General features: G+C 44.9%; 1 protein-coding gene across 1 annotated transcript in view; it reads left to right on the top strand.

Annotated features, from left to right (window-relative positions):
• Nucleotides 1–18886, top strand: part of KCNMB4 (potassium calcium-activated channel subfamily M regulatory beta subunit 4) — a 55046-nt gene continuing 36160 nt past the window's right edge. Inside the window, exon 1 of the mRNA XM_084795374.1 lies at nt 1–661. Coding sequence (XP_084651500.1) covers nt 326–661 — 336 coding nt within the window. The 5' untranslated portion in view covers nt 1–325. The remainder of the gene's footprint in view (nt 662–18886) is intronic.

Below are 18886 nucleotides of genomic sequence, written 5' to 3'. Positions count from 1 at the left end.
ATGGCAGGCGAGCGGCGCGCACGGGGAGGCGGGCGCGGGGCGCGGAGCGCGCGGGGGCGGGGGCCGGCTCGGGGTGCCCCGGGGTGCGGGACGCTCTGAGGCGGCCGTGGCACCGGGGAGCCCGGCCGCGGGCAGCGCCGCCGCCTCCGGGGGCGTCGCCGGCCTCGGCCCCTTTGTTCTCGCGCGCGCCCCCTCGCCGCCCACTCCCCTGCTGTCTCGCGGCGGCGGCGGCGGCCGCGGCGGCTCCTCCCGCCCGAGGCAGTCGAGCTCCGCGCCGGGGGCGGGAGGGGGCGGGGAGCGCGGCAGCCCTGGAGAGTTGGGGGCGATGGCGAAGCTCAGGGTGGCTTACGAGTACACGGAAGCCGAAGACAAGAGCATCCGGCTCGGCTTGTTCCTCATCATCTCCGGCGTCGTGTCACTCTTCATCTTCGGCTTCTGCTGGCTCAGTCCCGCGCTGCAGGATCTGCAAGCCACGGCGGCCAACTGCACGGTGCTGTCGGTGCAGCAGATCGGCGAGGTGTTCGAGTGCACCTTCACCTGTGGCACGGACTGCAGGGGCACCTCGCAGTACCCCTGCGTCCAGGTGTACGTGAACAACTCCGAGTCCAACTCCAGGGCGTTGCTACACAGCGACCAGCACCAGCTCCTGACCAACCCCAAGGTAAAGAAGGGGCGGCGGGAGCTCCCGCCTCACGGGAGCAGGTTCGGGGCCAGCGTCCGGGTCAGACCCCAGGGGGAAGAATCGCACTGTACTGTGCTTGCTAGCAGGAGAAAGGAGAGGTGAGGTGCATGCACGCATCCGCGGAGCCCGAGGGCTCCAGTCCTCAGGGTGTGTTTGCCCGCGGGGCAGTGGCACACAGAGTCTCTGCAAACGCACTGATCTTTTCTGTTTGTAGGGTTTTTTGAGCTTACCCCCAAACCCAGGTCCAGCGCCCGCAGTACCGTTTGCCTAAATTCAAGGAGCAAAGAAAGTTAACTTTTCCTTCGAATATAGCCATGGGGTAGCGGGAAGTCAGCTACTCCAGTGTAAGGTCAACTGGTGCCCCCTGAGCCTCAAGAACTCCCAAGGACTCGCGTGACCTTCTTTGGGAGGTTGAAGGGGTCTGTGTCTTCGCTCCTGGAAAGTTCTTAGACTTTTGCCTTTTAGTTCTAATGAGGGGTTTTTAACTTGAACTCTAAAGATAGGCTTGGGATATCAACAGCAGTCAGGAATCTGATTTAGGTCAGGTTTGCTGTTGTTGCTGCTGCTGTTGTTGTTGTTGTTGATGATGATGATGATGTTGTTGTTGTTGTTGATGATGATGATGATGATGATGATGATGATGATGATGATGGAGGGGTCCTAACCACTCTGGGTGTTTGGGGACAATCAGTAGAACAGTAAGACTTACCGAAAATAGAAAGTCCCCGATGAACTATATACCAAACAGCCTTTTCCTGACAACTTATTTTGTTGTCACAAGGAGAAAAAAAAAATGAGGAGGGAAAAAGAAAAAAGATAAAACCTGGTTAGGACTTGTGAGCCTCTGGAGAGCTGAGAGGGAGAGTCAGAAAACTTCCCAGGGGGGAAAAGCGCTTATAAAAAGCAGTGTCCTCAGTCTGTGAACTAATTGAGCTTTGCAGTGCGCCTGCTTCTGCAGGAGGGTTCTTTGATGCCTTTGGTCCTAACTGCCGCCAACTAAAGGTGTGTATATTTATTTAAGTTACCGACTCTTCTTAACTTTGTGAGGGCTATGCTTGAAGATGAGCAGGACATCATTCCAAAGAACGAAAATGAATCCTGTGCACACAGGAGCACGTTCTTTTAAATGTGACAAGATCTGTTCATCCGAAATTTGAATTAATATTTTAAACAAGCTCACTATCGCTGTGCAAACTCAGGAGTAGCTCATTAATTTGGAAAGTCAGAAGTAATCACTCTTTAAAAAAATATGATTGACTGCTCATTGGGAAAGTCTCCCGCAAATGCATGGAGATTCGTTTGCCTTAAAAATGAATGAAGATAATACAGGGACAGTAAATATGGAAATAAACATTTCTGATACAGATCCTAATGGCCGAGCTACTGACCAATGTTGGGTCTTAAAGACAGGTGTCAGTTAATCTCTTCAGGGCTTGGGAATTGAAAAAGGAGTCTCACAGATTTAGAAAAACTTTTCTAAAAATCGGAATTAATTAAAACCTATCCAAGAAAAGTGTCAAGGAGTTTTAGTGATTTAGAAGATAGACTGTAGTTTGTCACTTAGGAGTGGGCATAGTTGGTGAAACACTGCTAATTATTTTTGAGTAGTGATTTAATTAATAATAAATTACACATATGCATATACAGACATACTAGTGGCTGGTTAATATTTAAATTTGGCATAAACAAATTAGAATTTACCACAGAAGACAACTTACAATTTCTAGGCAGTTTTGCAGGATCTGGCAACAGAAGTAAATTGGAATCACTAGGACACTGGTTCTTAAATCACTTGGAAGCAATCATAATGTTTTATGTAATATTAAAATTGGAAATATTTTTTTTCTTAGTGACAGTTAAGAACTTGGCAGTAGTTGCTTTGGAGGAAGTGTCAAACAAGACCATAAGGTAGACTGTTCAAAAAGTGTCAGAACTGGAAAAATGACATGGTCTGTGGTCCAGAAAGTGATGAATGACCTCCCCGTCAATTTATGCATGCTTTCCTCTGCCAAGTATGCGTCTCGATGTCCACATTGTGATGCACTGTAGTATTTATAGAACAAACATCACTTTTTTGTCAATTAAGTGTTCAATTTGGAAATTTTTGGAAGCCCTCAGTAGTGGAAAAATTCAGGGTAGCTAAAATATCATGGTAGAGTCAGGTGCGTAAAAAGATTGAGTTTCTATAGTGTCCTTGTAACTAAACAGTCCTCTTGCATGTTGGCTATACAGAGCTAAGTCTTAACCTTATTTTTAAAATTTCAGCCTCCTCCCTCTGTGTCCCATCCGTCTCACAGTTCTGACGAACGCCAACCATCAGAAGAAACTGTTAGGAAACCACGTCTCATCTTAGCAGAGCCAGTACCTTATCCTGGACTCTGCTAAAAAGTATTATAGCGAAAGGTGGGGAGGGTACAGATGTTACAAATATATAGATGCCAGCTGGGCGTGGCGGCACACGCCTTTAATTCCAGCACTTGGGAGGCAGAGGCAGGTGGATCGCTGTGAGTTTGAGGCCAGCCTGGTCTACAAAGTGAGTCCAGGACAGCCAAGGCTACACAGAGAAACACTGCCTCAAAAACAAAACAAACAAAACAAAACAATAACAACAACGACAAAGACAACAAAAAACCCAAATATATAGACTGTCAAGCTATAGCCCCCTGAGAAAAGTGCTGACCTTTCACTAACAGTTCCTTCAAAGCATCTTTAAGTCTTGCTCAATTGCTTTACATTTTTCATTAAAGTTTTTTCAGTAAATTCTTATTTTCTGAGGGAGTCGCTGTGTGTAGTGATGTCGAATTCAAGTCAGGTAGGGACTTGATTACAGAGATGATCCACTGTGGATTAACCGTAGTTCAGTCTAAGTTTTAGTTAGCTTCTTCTTGCAGCTGCTCCCAACACTACAGCACCTCTTGGTGGCTCGCAGCTGCGTGTGCTCAGCACACTCTGGTCCTCCGCTATGGCTGCACTGTGAGATTACCTGGGAACTTTCAAAATGCATTCTTGTGCTTAGGTCCCTTTTTCAGGCACATTGCTTTGGTCTTGGATGGGGCCTGAATACTGTAGCTTTCAAAGTTGTGCAAGTTATTCGAATATGTACCCAAGAGATGAAAACTAGTGTCTTGGGAAATGGACTCTTCTGTTCTGCAAGAAAAGCACTGGACTTCAAATTGAATTCGCTGTGAACGGCAAAGAAAAGATGAATTTAGGAGCTGTCCTATGCTGTGTGGTATGAGAGTAGGCACTTGGAGACAGGCTCCATGTTTAAGTTTTTGTTTGGAATGTTTTTTTCTCCTTTTAATAAAACAAAACAAAAAACAAAACCCTAAAAGCAAAGAATAATTCTGTCTCCAAGAAACCAATATGAAATTGAAAAGAGAGAAGAAGACCTTAACAGGGGCCGAGAAAGGGCTTTGGCCTGAAGAACAGCATCCAGAAAGGCGGAAGGGCACAGATGAAGGCGTCGCAGCTGCCACCACCTTAGGAGATGACCTTCAGACCCACACGCATGCGCCCTGTCCCCACGTGTGCACGGGCCGCACGGCTCCTGGGGAAATCCATCCTGACCTTTGACATGCATATTCACTTTGATGTTCTCCAGGGAGAAATCTATCAGACCAGAGCTATGTAATGAAAAGACAGTGGAGTTGTGCCAACATCTCTAGTCTTATTTGTCCACAAAGAACTGGCTTTCTTTGGATGTTTTTTTCCTTTGATGATGTTACTAAATAATACACACATGCACACACACACACACACACACACATATATATGTTAAATATAATTATATAGAGAGATAGATATAGATAGATGATGACTGGATGGATAGATAGAGAGATAGATAGACAGACAGATTCATTGATTGATTCAAGTGAGCATCTGGTTTCTCAGAATCTACTGTGGCCAAAGAAGGGGTGTGTATGTGCACGCGCGCACGTGTGTGTGTGTGTGTTCAAGACCTGTAAAGATGAACTTGTTCATTTAGTAGTTCGTCTGGTTCCAGACCACACCAGGGCTCAAAGTCCCCACAGTCGGAAAGCTGGCACCTACTTGGTGCCGAAAGTAGGCATAAGTCAATTTATAATGGAATTTCACATAGTGATAGAATTTTAAAAGTTCTGGCAGGGTGAGAGCATAGCTAGTGACAGCAGATGCTCTGAGCAACTGGGTATGATGAAACGTCCATTGCAGAGGGCAGAAGCTGTACCGGGTACCCAGAAACTGAAAGGTCAGAGAGAAATATGGCTCTTGGCTCTTTGGAGAAAGACATTTCCGTATCTGAACAGATAGGCGGTGCCGAGACTCTGGGACGAGCTCCGCTAGGTCTGTTTGAGAAACAATGGGTCCAACAGTGGACTCAGCTACGGAGCGCTAGGCACTGAGCAGAGGGAGGGGCACTGGAGCCCTGAGGAGCACGGGCATTGGGTTTTATTGTAAATGTGATGGTAAAGAAAATACTCAACATTGACCAAAGCTCAAATATAATCAAATTGCTTTTAAAGGCCTGGACTACCCTTCTGGCTGCTGAAAATAATGTGTGTGTGCATATCTCCATGTGTGCACTTGCACACCCATGCTCACTTGTGCAGAGTGACAAGTACAGAGGCCGGTTTGGACGCAGGTAGCTAGAACAAGAGTGGGTAAGACAGAGTGGTGGCCTCGGTCAGTGGGCGCCTGCGGTCAGGGCTGGATGTGAAGAATGAAGGCAAGAGGAATTGAAGGTGGCCCCGAAGTTTTTGGCAAGCACCACAGGGCAAATGAGGGGTGCCCTTACAAAGGAGGGAGGACTTAGAAGGGTGGATGTGGATGAAAATCAAGGGGTCAGTTTCACATGTGCCTAACAGGTACACACATGAGGGCGAATCTATGAGTTTTTTGCCCCTCAAGATTATGGCCTGGCGGAAGACACATAGAACATAGGTAACCATAAAAAAGGCAGAATGCCAGGTTTTTTGTCTTTGGTTTTGGTTTGTTTTGTTTTTGATTTTTCAAGACAGGGTTTCTCTGTGTAGCCTTGGCTGTTCTAGACTCGCTTTGTAGACCAGGCTGGCCTCAAACTCACAGCGATCCCCCTGCCTCTGCCTCCCGAGTGCTGGAATTAAAGGCGTGCGCCATCACACCCGGCTCAATAGGGAACCATGGTAGGGACAATCAGAGGAGAAATTTAGGGAGAAAGCGTCACAGAGGAGACATATGCCATGAGTGTATGAGAAGAAAGCTTTCATCTTCGTGAGGGAAAATAGGAATGAAACAATTATCAGAGGAGGAAGAGATGCCGCAAGCAAAGCTTTGGACTGTGGGAGTGTGAGCTGTGTCGGGGCATCTGCCCGTTGGTTGCGATGGAGAAAAGAGGGGAAGGGAAATTGAGGCCTGGACCGCCAGGAGGGGCTTAGAGGTCCCTGGGAAGCTATGGGAGGAAGGATGCCTGTGGAGGGTCACATCATACGCCTTAAAAAAATCTGTGCGTGTCTGTTAGTCCGCAGTGGGAGTTAGGATAGGGGGTCAGCTGGTGTTAAAACTGGAAGATTCAGATACGAGGGATGGCTGGGCAGTTAAGAGCATTGGCTGCTCTTCCAGAGGACCCGGATTTGACTCTTAGCACCCACATGGCAACTCAGTATCTGTAACTCTAATTTCAGGGGACTCAACACCCTCTTCTGGTCCCTGTGCACTAGACATAAATACAGGCAAGACACCCATACACATAACATAGTAACAACAACAGTAATTTTAATGGGAGCTTATCTTGAAGTTTATATGTAGTCCTAGTGTAGTTGCTAGGGCCCTTCAAAGTGGGACCCAGGCAGAGCTCAGAACAGTGTATTTTGAGAAAGACTCAGTGAGCATTGGCTGGTCGTTTTGAATGCAGCTGTTCCATGAGCTGATGAATGCAGTTGATTTCCAAGGAAAGGGGAAAGGTAAGAAAGAGAATGGATTCTCCCCCGACTCCAGAAAGGAAGAAAGCTTGACTGGAGTGTAGATGTTACCCTGGTAGACCTTCTGACTTCTGGGATTTAAAAATTATGTATTATTATCTTATGTGTTTAGGTGTGTGTGTGTGTGTGTGTGTGTGTGTGTGTGTGTGTGTGTGTGTCCCACATGCATGCCTGGTGCCCACTGAGGCTAGAGGAAGGTCAGATCCCCCTGGAACTGGAGTTACAGACAGTCATGAGCCACAGTGTTCTGGGAACTGAACCTAGGACCTCTGGAACAGCAGCCAGCGCTCGTGACTGCTCTCCACTCTCTTAGTGATGGTAAATGTATGGTTTATTTTTTAAGTCACTAAGTTTGTGTCTCGGCAGCAGACTTCATCCAGAAGCCAAGGAATACTTTTGAACAGGCAAGTGATATGGCTAGTTATTGAAGAACACACCAGAAACAGTACTGAGCACTTGTGATTATTCTAGCACTGAGGTTGCTGATGCTGAGGCAGGAGGATGGCAAGTTTGAGGGCAGCATGAGCAGCATAGTTAAGACAGTGTCTCAAACAAAATAATGCATTAATTGCTCTCAATTCAAAGATCCTCCAGTCTCAGTCTTCCAATTGCTGGACTTAACAGTGGGAATACCACACACTGTGGAAACAATCTAATTTGTGTATCCAAAGCTGTTTTTCATGTTCTATCTCTAATCACCACTTGGGGATACCATTTATAAAAATCTCAATTTGTAAGGTTCCCTCCAAAATCATTTATTAAAGACAAACAATCAGAAACTAAAATTCTGGAGATTTGTGATGTTATTTTTTATTTGCAGTTTGAGAAGATGTGGGTTTTGTTCTTTTGGTTTTTGTTACAAACACCTCAGAACTGTAAAGCTTTTTATGAGATGTTTGACACGTTTTATTTATTTAAAATGGTCTTTGCTCTCAGAATTCATGAGTGGAGATGTCACGTTTTATTATTTCCCCTGGCCTTAAATCTTTTCAGCTTTTAGCAGAATTGCATAATCTGCTGAGTTCCTAGATCAACAGCACATTTATATTACAATTAACATAATTACTCACAGGAAAACACTGAGCAGGATGGTGTTTCATATCACATATGTTCCTAACCGTTTCTCATTCTGTGCTTTAGATGTTTGCTAGGGCATAAGCCAGTGTGCAAAAATTCTCATGCTTTGGCCTGTATTGTAGTCCCTCTTCTGTTCTTTATGAATAACCTGTGTTATATTTGCAAATCAATATATTTGCTATTTTTAAACCATTTTTGTTGATAAACAAATTCAAATTAGTTTATATGTATGCAGAATCCAGCACATTAGGTCTCTACAAAGTCTCTGTTACCAGGCCACATCCAGAGCATCTGGACTCGTCATTGGTACAGTGGGACACATGCATTATGAATCTTGACCCTGTGTCTTCTGGGTAAACCAGAGGCTCTCTTAACTGCTGAGCTGTCTCTCCAGTCCCAAAACACAGTTCTCTTTCACTTTATTTTTATTTTGGTACCTCTTCACCAGTCTTCTCATGTACAGTCTGTTTCATCTTCCAAACTGCTGTTTTTCAAAGTGCGGTCAGCACTCTAGCAGCATCAGCACCATCTGTGAACTGGATAGAAATATTCATTCTCTGATCTCAGCCTAGATTCCATGCAAGTCCTGTGATCAAATTCAAGATTTGTATAGTAAAAGAGATTTAATGGGTTGCTGTGTAGCTCAGTGCTTGCTTAGCATAGAAAAGTCTCATGATTCAAAAAGGAATGTAAGTATGTAGAATAGAATTTCTAAATGGGTATTATGCATGTTTGTGCATGTTTAGGAACATGTATTACATGTAAATGGACCAGTTACCCCCAATTAAAAGGCAGGGATTGTTGTGCAGAAGCATCACTATCAAATACATTGTTTTGGAGAATATATGTGGTCTTAGGAGTAACACATTAAAAAGAAAAAGCACATGGATGTTGGGAGTAAAAATGTGGAAAATATATAGCACATTAGTAACAGCAACAAGCTGGAAACTATTAAACATTCATCAACTGATGAATGGAGGAATATACTGTATTTATACAATGGGAGGTTATTTGACTATAAATAAGAATTGAGAGAACCAAAAAAGAAAATGTGCCCAGTTTAAAAAGCCAAGCAATATTTGTTGCCATGATTTGCCATGACCTCTTGCATCAGCAGCGCTTGAACAGAGCCTGGCACTTGACTCAGCACCCTCGCTTGTCACTCAACATCATCAGCTCTTTGTCACCTCCACAGAGTGGCCTTGGACCCCATGCCTCAGCAGCATTTCCCCTAGCCTTTGCCATGATAGTCCAACTCCAAGCCAGAACTGCCCACAGGACTGGGAGTCCGCCATCACCCACCAGGTTGGCTCCCTCTGTCTGTGTCCTACTACTTGCACCGAGCTGATGTGGTTTTGAAAGACTTTGCCAAATACTTCCTTCCAGCCTGTTATGAGGAGGTGGAACCGATGAAGGTGCAGACCGAGAAGGTGCAGACCGATTGAGGTAGCCGAGTCTACCTGCAGGGTATCAAGAAACCAGACCTTGACAACCAAGAGAAGGGAGCGTTTGTTACCCTTGGAGAAAGTATGAGCTATTCACTATTGGGCCTGCACAAGCCAGCCATAGACAGAAATGCTCCCCACTTGCGTGACTTTATTAAGACTCACTACTCGAGTGAGCGGGTGAAAGCCAGCAAAGAATTTAGTGACCACAAAACCAACGTGTGCACAGTGTGAGCCCCGGAAACTGGCAAGGAATGAGTATCTCCTTGACACACTCACTGGGGGGAGACAGTAATGAGGGGAGCTGAGCTTAGGGTGTAGAGGGCCCTCTCTGGTCACCATGGCAACACATGCGTACTGGAATTATCTTTATCCTTTCTGTAAGTTGTACTGAAACATCCGCTGAAATTCTTTGATTTATATCATTTCTTTCTTTTTCTTTTTTTTAATTCTTTTTTAAACTTATTCACTTTACATGCAGATTGTAGCCTTGTCTCCCCCGAGTCCTCTCTCCCCCTCCCCTTACCCTCTCCCTCTCCCCACTCCCCTAGTCTTTGGAAAGGGGGAGCCCTCCTCCTCTGTCATCTGACCCCAGCCTATCGCGTGTCATCTGAACTGCCTGCATCCTCTTCCTCAAATAAGGAAATTTTGGTACCAACCAACAAACAAACCCAACAGACCAACAGAAACAAACCGACCAGTAAGCCACGAACGGCCACACACTTACGTTCTCAATAGTGAAGTCCACGTTCTGGAGACTGAAAGTGAGTCAGTAAAGACATAAGAGAGCTGGTTGTGGTAATCCATGGGTCCAGGTGTCTTTTGGTTATAATAAAAAAAAAAGTTCTTAGACTGATTGCAGTGATAATTGCCTCTCTGAATCTACTAAAAATCATTAAATCGAGCACAGTAAATTGGTGAATTGAGTGGTAGGTGAATTGCATTTTAATGAAGCCATTACACACAAAGAAATTACTATTTTGTTTTGCAAATATCAGTATTTTACATAATTCGTAAGGATGTCTTATTCAGTAGATGATTCTAAAACTGACCTATTATTTGAGAAAATATCTTAAAATACCAGCTTTCTAATGAAAAATTACTTAAGGGCTGGTGAGATGGCTTAGCAGGTAAAAGTGCTTGCTACCCAGAACCGTGTGATCTGAGTTCAGTCCTTGCACCCCTCAGTAAAAGGAGAGAACTGACTTCTAGAAGTTGTTCTCTGGCCTTGACATATACACTTATAGCATGTACATGTCTCCACCACATCATATGTATGCATAATAATAATAAGTTAAATTTAAATGCATAATTTACTTGGGATTTTTTTGTTAAGTAAACTAAAGCTATACATTTGATTTAAATTACACTTTTAGTATAACATAATTTTAAAGTGACAGAACTAGATAACGAAGTCATAAGTAAAGTATAAATATCTAGACAACATTTTAGGGTGAGCAAAACCTTCCTAAGCGCAACATCAAAGACAGAAATCATAAAGGAACACACTGTTGTATTTAATTACATAATAAAAAACACTTTAAAATATGTTGAAGTTTTAATGAAAAGTGACAAATTTTAGAGACTATACTTTTTTTGTGTGATCTTTTCAATAGGAAAAAAATGAGAACATGTTCATAGCCAAGTGATGAAGATCACTGGGAGCCAGACATGTGAAAATGTTGCATAATCTCAGGATTGCTCAGACTGATCAGTATGTGAGGATGGTAGATGTATTTGGCACTTGGGGCTGGAGAAGCCAGCAGGAAAAGCTTAATGGACTGTTCTGTTGGTGCAAGGAAGATTGAGAATTCTAGGAGAGGCGGTGGAGGCCTGGCTTGTGATGTCTCTGAGCGAAGTTTGACAGTCCCCCAAAGACTGAGCTCTCTAAGGGATCAGAACTGATAGGACAGATGTGTATTAACAGACGGTTTATTAGAGTGGCTTACAGGCCATGGTCCAGATAGCGCAACAGTGGCAGAGTGACTTACAGGCCGTGGTCCAGATAGCGCAACAGTGGCAGAGTGGCTTACAGGCCGTGGTCCAGATAGCTCAACAGTGGCAGAGTGACTTACAGGCCGTGGTCCAGATAGCTCAACAGTGGCAGAGTGGCTTACAGGCCGTGGTCCTGATAGCTCAACAGTGGCAGAGTGACTTACAGGCCGTGGTCCAGATAGCTCAACAGTGGCAGAGTGGCTTACAGGCCGTGGTCCAGATAGCTCAACAGTGGCAGAGTGGCTTACAGGCTATAGTCCAGATAGCGCAACAGTGGCAGAGTGGCTTACAGGCCGTGGTCCAGATAGCTCAACAGTGGCAGAGTGGCTTACAGGCCGTGGTCCTGATAGCTCAACAGTGGCAGAGTGGCTTACAGGCTGTGGTCCTGATAGCTCAACAGTGGCAGAGTGGCTTACAGGCCGTGGTCCTGATAGCTCTATAGTGGCAGAGTGGCTTACAGGCTGTGGTCCAGATAGCTCAACAGTGGCTAACTCCTGCCAGAAAGACCAAGAGTGCATCGGAAGTTGTTCAGTCCACGGGTCTGGGTATCTCTGCAGTCCAGTCTGGTGCTGGAGTACAGGAGGACTCCTGGAGAACTGCTGATTTCCAGGCTGCATTGGAATCTGGCTGCAGCAACAGGGGAGTCACACTTGCCAGTGAGAGTGAGGGCAAGCAGGCAAATAGCAAAGCTTTCCTTCCCCCATGTCCCATTACATAGGCTGCCATTAGAAGGTGTAGGCCACCTTTAGAGAGGGCTTTCCCACCTCAAAGAATTTGATCAAGAAACTCCCTTGCAACTCTACTGCAGTTTTGAGTTTAGTGGATTCCACTTGCAGTTACGTTGACAACCAGGATGAGCCATCGCCATGAGCCTGGAGTGAGTCGACTCAGTAGAGCACTGGCTGCTCTTCCAGAGGACTTAGGCTTGTGACGTCCCATCCCAGCACCTGCATGGGAACCATCTGGAACTTCAATTCCAGGGGATCTGATGCCCTCTGCTGGCCTTTGGGTACCAGGCACACACATGCTGGTGCACAGACATGCTTGCAGGCAAAACACTCACAAGCATATAAAATTATATATATATATATATATATATATATATATATATATGTGTGTGTGTGTGTGTGTGTGTGTGTGTGTGTGTGTGTGTGTGTGTGTGTATGTGAGAATTCACATTTATATGGTAAAATATCATACATTAAATTTACTGAAGAGATGTTTTTCTACAAATTGATGTTTACAATATATTATTTTCAAAAGTAGGTTACCAAACAGCATGCTTCATATTTGTAAAAATAAATAAATAAATGAATAAAATACATGCTTTTGGCTTTCTATATTCATACACACACTACTAATTTTCTATCATTTTAAAACTACTTCCATTATAGGTGGTTTTCATGTTATCTCATCCACTTAGCTACCAATGTACATTATTTTTTGATAAATAACAGGGGTGTAGCTTCAGCTGAAAAAAATGCAAGAGGATATTAGGTTTGACTTAGAGTGCTCACATAAATTTAAATCTTTACCAGAAAAAAAGATGTGTGTGTGTGTGTATGTGTGTGTGCGTGTGTATATGTGTATGTGTGTGTGTATGCGTGTGTGAAGGTGTGTATATGTGTGTGTGTAGGTGTGTGTGTGTGTGTGTGTGTTAGCTGAGCAAAGTAGGAGTACAAAGAGAATGTGCACTGGGAGGCAGAGCCATTTGGCTTTGAAACTTACCTGCTTGAGACTCCTGCTTTAATCTAGTAATTCTCAATTTTCTTTTGTATCAGTAAGCAGCCAACTTTGCAGTGGGTGGCCTGGTATCCTGGTGGCCCATAGTGAAGCTTGTTAGCCTCCCTGAGTCCCATTGGCAAAGCAGTGGTTTCTCAAAGGGGAATGCTCATTTGCCAAAGAAAGTCTGGTCGCTCAAGCCATACTGCCAGGACTCTCACCTCTGGGGCCTGTGTATGCTTCTGGCACTGACCTCTTCTGCACTGTTGGAGGTTCAGTTGCCACTAAGGATGGCAGGGTTATGGGGTCCTCAGTAAACAGGTCAGAGTAGCAACACAAAATGTTGACACATGTTCATCACTCATGTAATGAATGACGTGCCTATTTTGTAGAGGGAACAACATAGCATGTTAGCTTTCATTTCAGAGAAATAACCAGAAACTGTGTAAACCGGTAGAACTCAGCTCCTCACCGATGTGACAGGTCCCCGGAGCTCTACCCTCTCGAGACAGTAGCACTCAGGAATCTGGGATGCGTGGTACTGCTTTCCGGGCCCAGACAGCGCAGCACCATGATTGCACAGAGCTGTATCGGGTTGTGTGGGGCTGAGGACACCGAGCTTCCTGTAGAGCATAACAGAGCTCATGCGGTCTTGAGCAGGGCATTACAATCTCCTCCATTTCTGTGGGCTCTTGGTCCGCGAAGGTGGACAGAAGAGTATTGGCCTGGCAAACAGCCATAGGATAGTCAGAGGTGAGCTGGCTTGCTCATGCAGACTGTGTCTGAAACAGTGGGTGAAAGTGGAGTCATCCTACATTGATTTAACAGCACAGTGGTTTTCCAAACTGTGTCTTCTTCAAAAACCAAATAGACAAGCTGAATACAGGTGCCATGGGGATATCCACTCACCCCTGTAGTTACCCACCAGGGAAGGAGTGTCCACCATATTGTCCTATTCTCTGTGGATACGGAGATCAAAGGGCAACTTAGGGAAGCCATGGGCTGCGACTTCTCTCCTGTACATCTGTACGTGGGGCACAACCACGTTTTCAAGATGTAAAGAAGCACACAGAAAAAATGTATGGATTCTTGGGCTTGTGGTGACACAAACTCACACTACCCTCATTCACTTTGTGAACTCCCTTTCTGAGTGTAGTCGTTGGTAAAGCGCCCAGCGTTGAGGCTAGCACAGAACCTGCGTCCAGTGGTGCCCCAAGCAGCTGCCATTGCCTGCTGTGCTGTAGTCTAGTCAACACCCGCATGTTTCTTTGGAGGGTAAGAGTAGGTTCAGTTGGTGCTACTTGAGGTTCTGCCACAGGGTCTTTCCTCAGCAATAAGCACTCCACACAGATTCATTCAAGGAGTTCTCAGTCTGGGATTATATGAGGTGTGTGTGTGTGTGTGTGTGTGTGTGTGTCTGTGTGTGTGTGTGTGTCTGTGTGTGTGTATGTGTGTGTCTGTGTGTGTGTGTGTGTGTGTGTGTGTGTGTGTGTGTGTGAAAAGCAGATATATATCTCAAAGAAAATCTTAGAAGTCTGGCCACCTGATTTGCCCTTGGGAAGCCCTCTAATTCATGAGCTATTGTCAGAGATCTTTGAAGATCAAATTGGCTTTACCGTGTTCACAAAATCTGTGGGTCAGGAAATCAGGCAGCACACAAGAGAATGGTGACAAGACCCCAGGGTGTCTGGGGGTTCTTGATGGAGAGAAAGCATGGATGTTGGAGCCTTCAAAGGTCTCGTTTACTCATCCATCAGGCAGGTGCTGTCTCAGTGTTGACTGCTGCTCCTCCACACAACAGACCTTGCCGTGTGGTCACTGTGCTGTGTCAACTTGGGTTTCTGTCCAGAACCGTATTGTGGTATCAAGGGCAAGTGTTCTGACACGGTGCAGGCAGAAACTCTGCGACCACGAAAGTCACACCTTACCACGTCTGTTGCGATCGGCGTCTCATCTACAGTCCAGGAAAGAGGAGACAAAAAGACAGACACCCCCTTTGCCTTTCAGCAGAGGAGTACCAGCTGCACACTGCAAATGTGTGGATGAGATGGAATATATAGAGAGCATGCAGCCTGCCACAGATAGGAGCACAACATTTTCACTGTTGCTGCCTATCCTCACACTAGGGGACTGATCGAGGAACCCAGGGCTTGCTGCTCGCCTTCATGAAGAAGTGGCAGTCACGATGCTTTGATGGACTGTGCGTCCACACCCCGATGCACTGAACTATGTACCTTGTAGTACCCGGTGCAATGCCCTGTGCCCCTGGTGAGGCTGTCTGAGTGTGTGCATGAGCATTGCAAGTGTTGTATTTCTTTTCCCTGTTAAATATGGTTATAAGAATATTGGCCATATCCCAGAGGAGTTTATTCTAGGATTTGGACCGAGGACCTGTGCATGCTGAGCTCACACTCTCTGCCACTGAGTCATACCCTGTGCCTTCCCTGAGGACTGAAACCCATAACCGTAAGCTTCTGATTGTCCTAGCATGATCATTATAAATAAAACCTATTGAACATCATCCAGATAAAAGTCTCTCGTTTTGGCCTGGCTACTATTTAGATTCAGTGTCTATTTTTAGCAAAGATAGGGTGTTTTTATTTTCTACGTCTTAGACTAACTGAACTATTTTCTCTTGAAGATGGGATGTCATTCTGAACGTTCCGGAATTTTAATAACCAGCAGTTTGCACGAATCTAAAAGTTAAGTGGGTAGTGTTTATTCCAAATTCCCGAGAAGCAACTGTAGTCTTGGCGTCCTTGGTGGGTGAGTGGAAATCTTCTCTGCGCAGGAGTGAGAACTCTTCGCCAGAGCTCCTTAGTGGATACCAGGAAGGTGTGGGCATTTTCCAGTTCCATCTCCCATGCCCGACTCCTTCAAGCCCATTAGGTGACTCACTCTTTCTGGAATGTCCATTCGCAGTCTTGGCACATTGTATTTCTTCTTGGAATGTCACCTTCCCAACCCATTTTCTGACCAGAAAATTCCCAGTCAACCTTGATGACATGAATCCAAAGGGATTTTTTTGTTTTGTTTTGTTTTGTTTTTTAGCTGATGTATAATTTTGTTTGTGGTTCTTCAGTGAAGCTATGTTCACACGTGCATGCACACAGCTTCGGAAACACTGTGGAGTTTACAAATGACTCAAGTCCACAGATGCTTCTGATTATGTCACTGACATGACCAGTAGTAAACTTACAAATTGGAGGGCCGACAAGATGCCTCCGTGGGTTGGACTTTCAAGTCTGACAAGATGAGTTTGATCCTCAGGACCCCGTGGTGGAAGGAGAAAACCAACTCTAGCAGGTCGTCCTCTGACCTTCACGTGCCTTGGCAATTTCACACAGATTTACACAAATCAGAGTAGATGTGTCAGCTAGCTTGAGTAAGCATAGCCATTATAGGCTCATGTGTTTGAATGCTTAGCCCCCAGGTGGTGGAGCTATTTGGGAGGGATCAGGAGGTGTGGCCTTGTTGGGAGAGGTGTGTCTCTGGGGGTGGGCCTCAGGGTTGCTCCGCCTCCTGCTTGCTGTTGCAGTGTTATATCTGCCTGCCTGCTGCCTTGCTCTCCACCATGATGGTTATGCGGTCTGAAACTGTAAGCAAGCTCCGATGAGGTGCTTTCTTTTATAAGCTGCCTTTGTCCTGGTGTCTCTTTACAGCAAGAGAAAAGTAATTAAGCATCAATGCATTTTTTAAAAAATGAGATAATGTGTTAATAACTTGTTTACTAGCCAAATTTATTTGGAAAGATACTTCATCCTAGTATTGTCTTTCAGTGCTAGTCAAGTGAAGTCATGATGGAAACTACCGAGAAAACATGCTTTTTCTCTCCTTCTTTTTCTAAAGTGTTCCACATAGAACACAGTCCCTGATATTTGGTCAAACAGACTCTTATGTTTTATGCAATAATTTTTAAAATGACTCAGTGAAAGAAGAAACTGAATTCTTCCTACTCCACCTGTAGGATTGAAATGCCCTCCCCAAGACTGACAAAGAGCCTGCATGAGCAAGGTTCTATTAAAGTTCAGGTTCTTTGTGGTAGGCTGAAAAAAATGCTATTATAAACCTTGGTTAAACCCTAAAATAGGACAATGAAAAATAAGGAATAAGTGCGCAATCAAACATTCTGTGTCAAAGGTGATGATTATGTCTTTTTTTTTTTTTTTTAAATAAATTCACCGGGAACCTTTATGTCGTGCTTTCCATAATAGCTCACTCAGCCTGTCAGCTTTGTTCATGAATGTGAAAACCAACCCCCTTGTCTGAGCCACAGGCATTAGCGCCTGGTGTGTAGTGTGTGCTTATAACCCCAGCACTGGAAATACAGAAGCTTGGGGATCAGAGTTCATCCTCAGCTACACACACACACACACACACACACACACACACACACACACACACACACACACACGGGGGGGGGGAGGAGAGAGAGAGAGAGAGAGAGAGAGAGAGAGAGAGAGAGAGAGAGAGAGAGAGAGGCCAGCCTATGCTGCATAAAACCAAAACCTAAAAATAAAGATGGACATTAAACAAATATATTTGTAACATGCTTCATTTCACCCCAGACTTTTGTTTTGCGTCTTATGAAAAGTTTGCTTTCCGAGTTAGCAAAGTGATAGGTTTCACTGTGGCATTTCTATATATACGTGCCATTCTGTTCTTATCCGTCCCTTCTGCACTGCCGTTCTCCATCTCCCTCACAACCCAATGGGGTCCCACCCCAAGTAGTCTCATGCTTTAATTTCACATCGTATGTTCTCCCTCTCCGCCCCCCCCTCGCCCTTAAGACCTTTACAACCCCTTCTGCTGTCCCTTTTCTATTTTCATGACCCACAAAACACACACCCCTCTAGAGTTACAGATAAGAAAATAAGGTATGGTATTCATCTTTATCAGTTTGGCTTATTTTACTTAACATAGAGCTCTTCAGTTCCAACCGTCTTCCTGCAAATAGATGAGTAAAATTCTGTTATTTGTATGTACTACAATCATCCGTCTTTTGATGGACGGCTAAGCTTGCCTTCTGTCGTGAATATCATGAATAATGTGACAATGAATAAGCGTCTATGAGGCGTGTTAACTTAGGTGCATACCCGGGAGTTGTACAGCTGCGTCATATAGTGGTTCTATCTCAAGTGGGCATTTATTTATTTATTTATTTATTTATTTATCTGGGGATGTGCATGTCACAGTGACTGTGGAGGACAGAGGACACGTTTGTGAGGTCACTTATTTCTTTCCACCTTTTTGTGGGTTCCGGAGGTCAAAGAGTCAACTCACTTGCACAGTAAGCACCGTCACCGCTGAGCCATCGCACTGACCCTACTTGGCACCATTTTGAGAAACCGTCGCCCTGACATACGTAGTGGCTGCAGCACTTTGCATCTCCACCAGCAGTGAGGAAGCCCTGTCGGAGCCCTCTTCCCTTCCCCCACATCCCTGCCAGCATTTGTTTGTGTTCTTGATGATAGCTGTTCTGACTGGGGTGACTTGTAATCCCAAAGCAACTTGAAATATTTATTGGTAGGTTTTTATTTTTTATTTTTTTCTTTTGAGATCTGTCCGTTGAGTTCACTAGCCCAGTTTTTGGTTCAGGAGTTTGGTCTTTGGTGTTCAACATTTCTAGTTCTTTATATTTCAGATATTAATCGCGTGCTGGGCACACAGCAGGATAGTATTTCCCCCATTCTGCACACTCTCTCTTGAGTTTGGCGATTGCTTCCTCTGCTGTGAAGGTCCTTTTACTGTCGTGTCATCGCCTCTGTCACCTGTCTGGGTTGTTTGCCAGGCTCTTGGGGGCCTCTGTGTAAAGTCCTGCCTCCTGCCTGTACCTGGAGTGTTTTACCTCTGCTTTCTTCCAGTACTTCCAAGCTTTCAGATCTTACATTCATGTCTTCGGTCCTTAGTTATTTGTTTATTTATTTACTTCTTTGTGCAAGGTGAGAGATAAGGATCTTAGTTCTCCTCTTCTTTGGGTGCAGTGAGCAGATGTCAGCATTCTCTGGTGTAGCCTTTGGGTTCTC

Source organism: Acomys minous (genome assembly GCF_964271855.1).
Source record: "Acomys minous genome assembly, chromosome: 9".
NCBI lineage: Eukaryota > Metazoa > Chordata > Mammalia > Rodentia > Muridae > Acomys > Acomys minous.
Note: the sequence above shows the minus strand (reverse complement) of the source record. Positions and strands in the feature narration are given on the sequence as shown.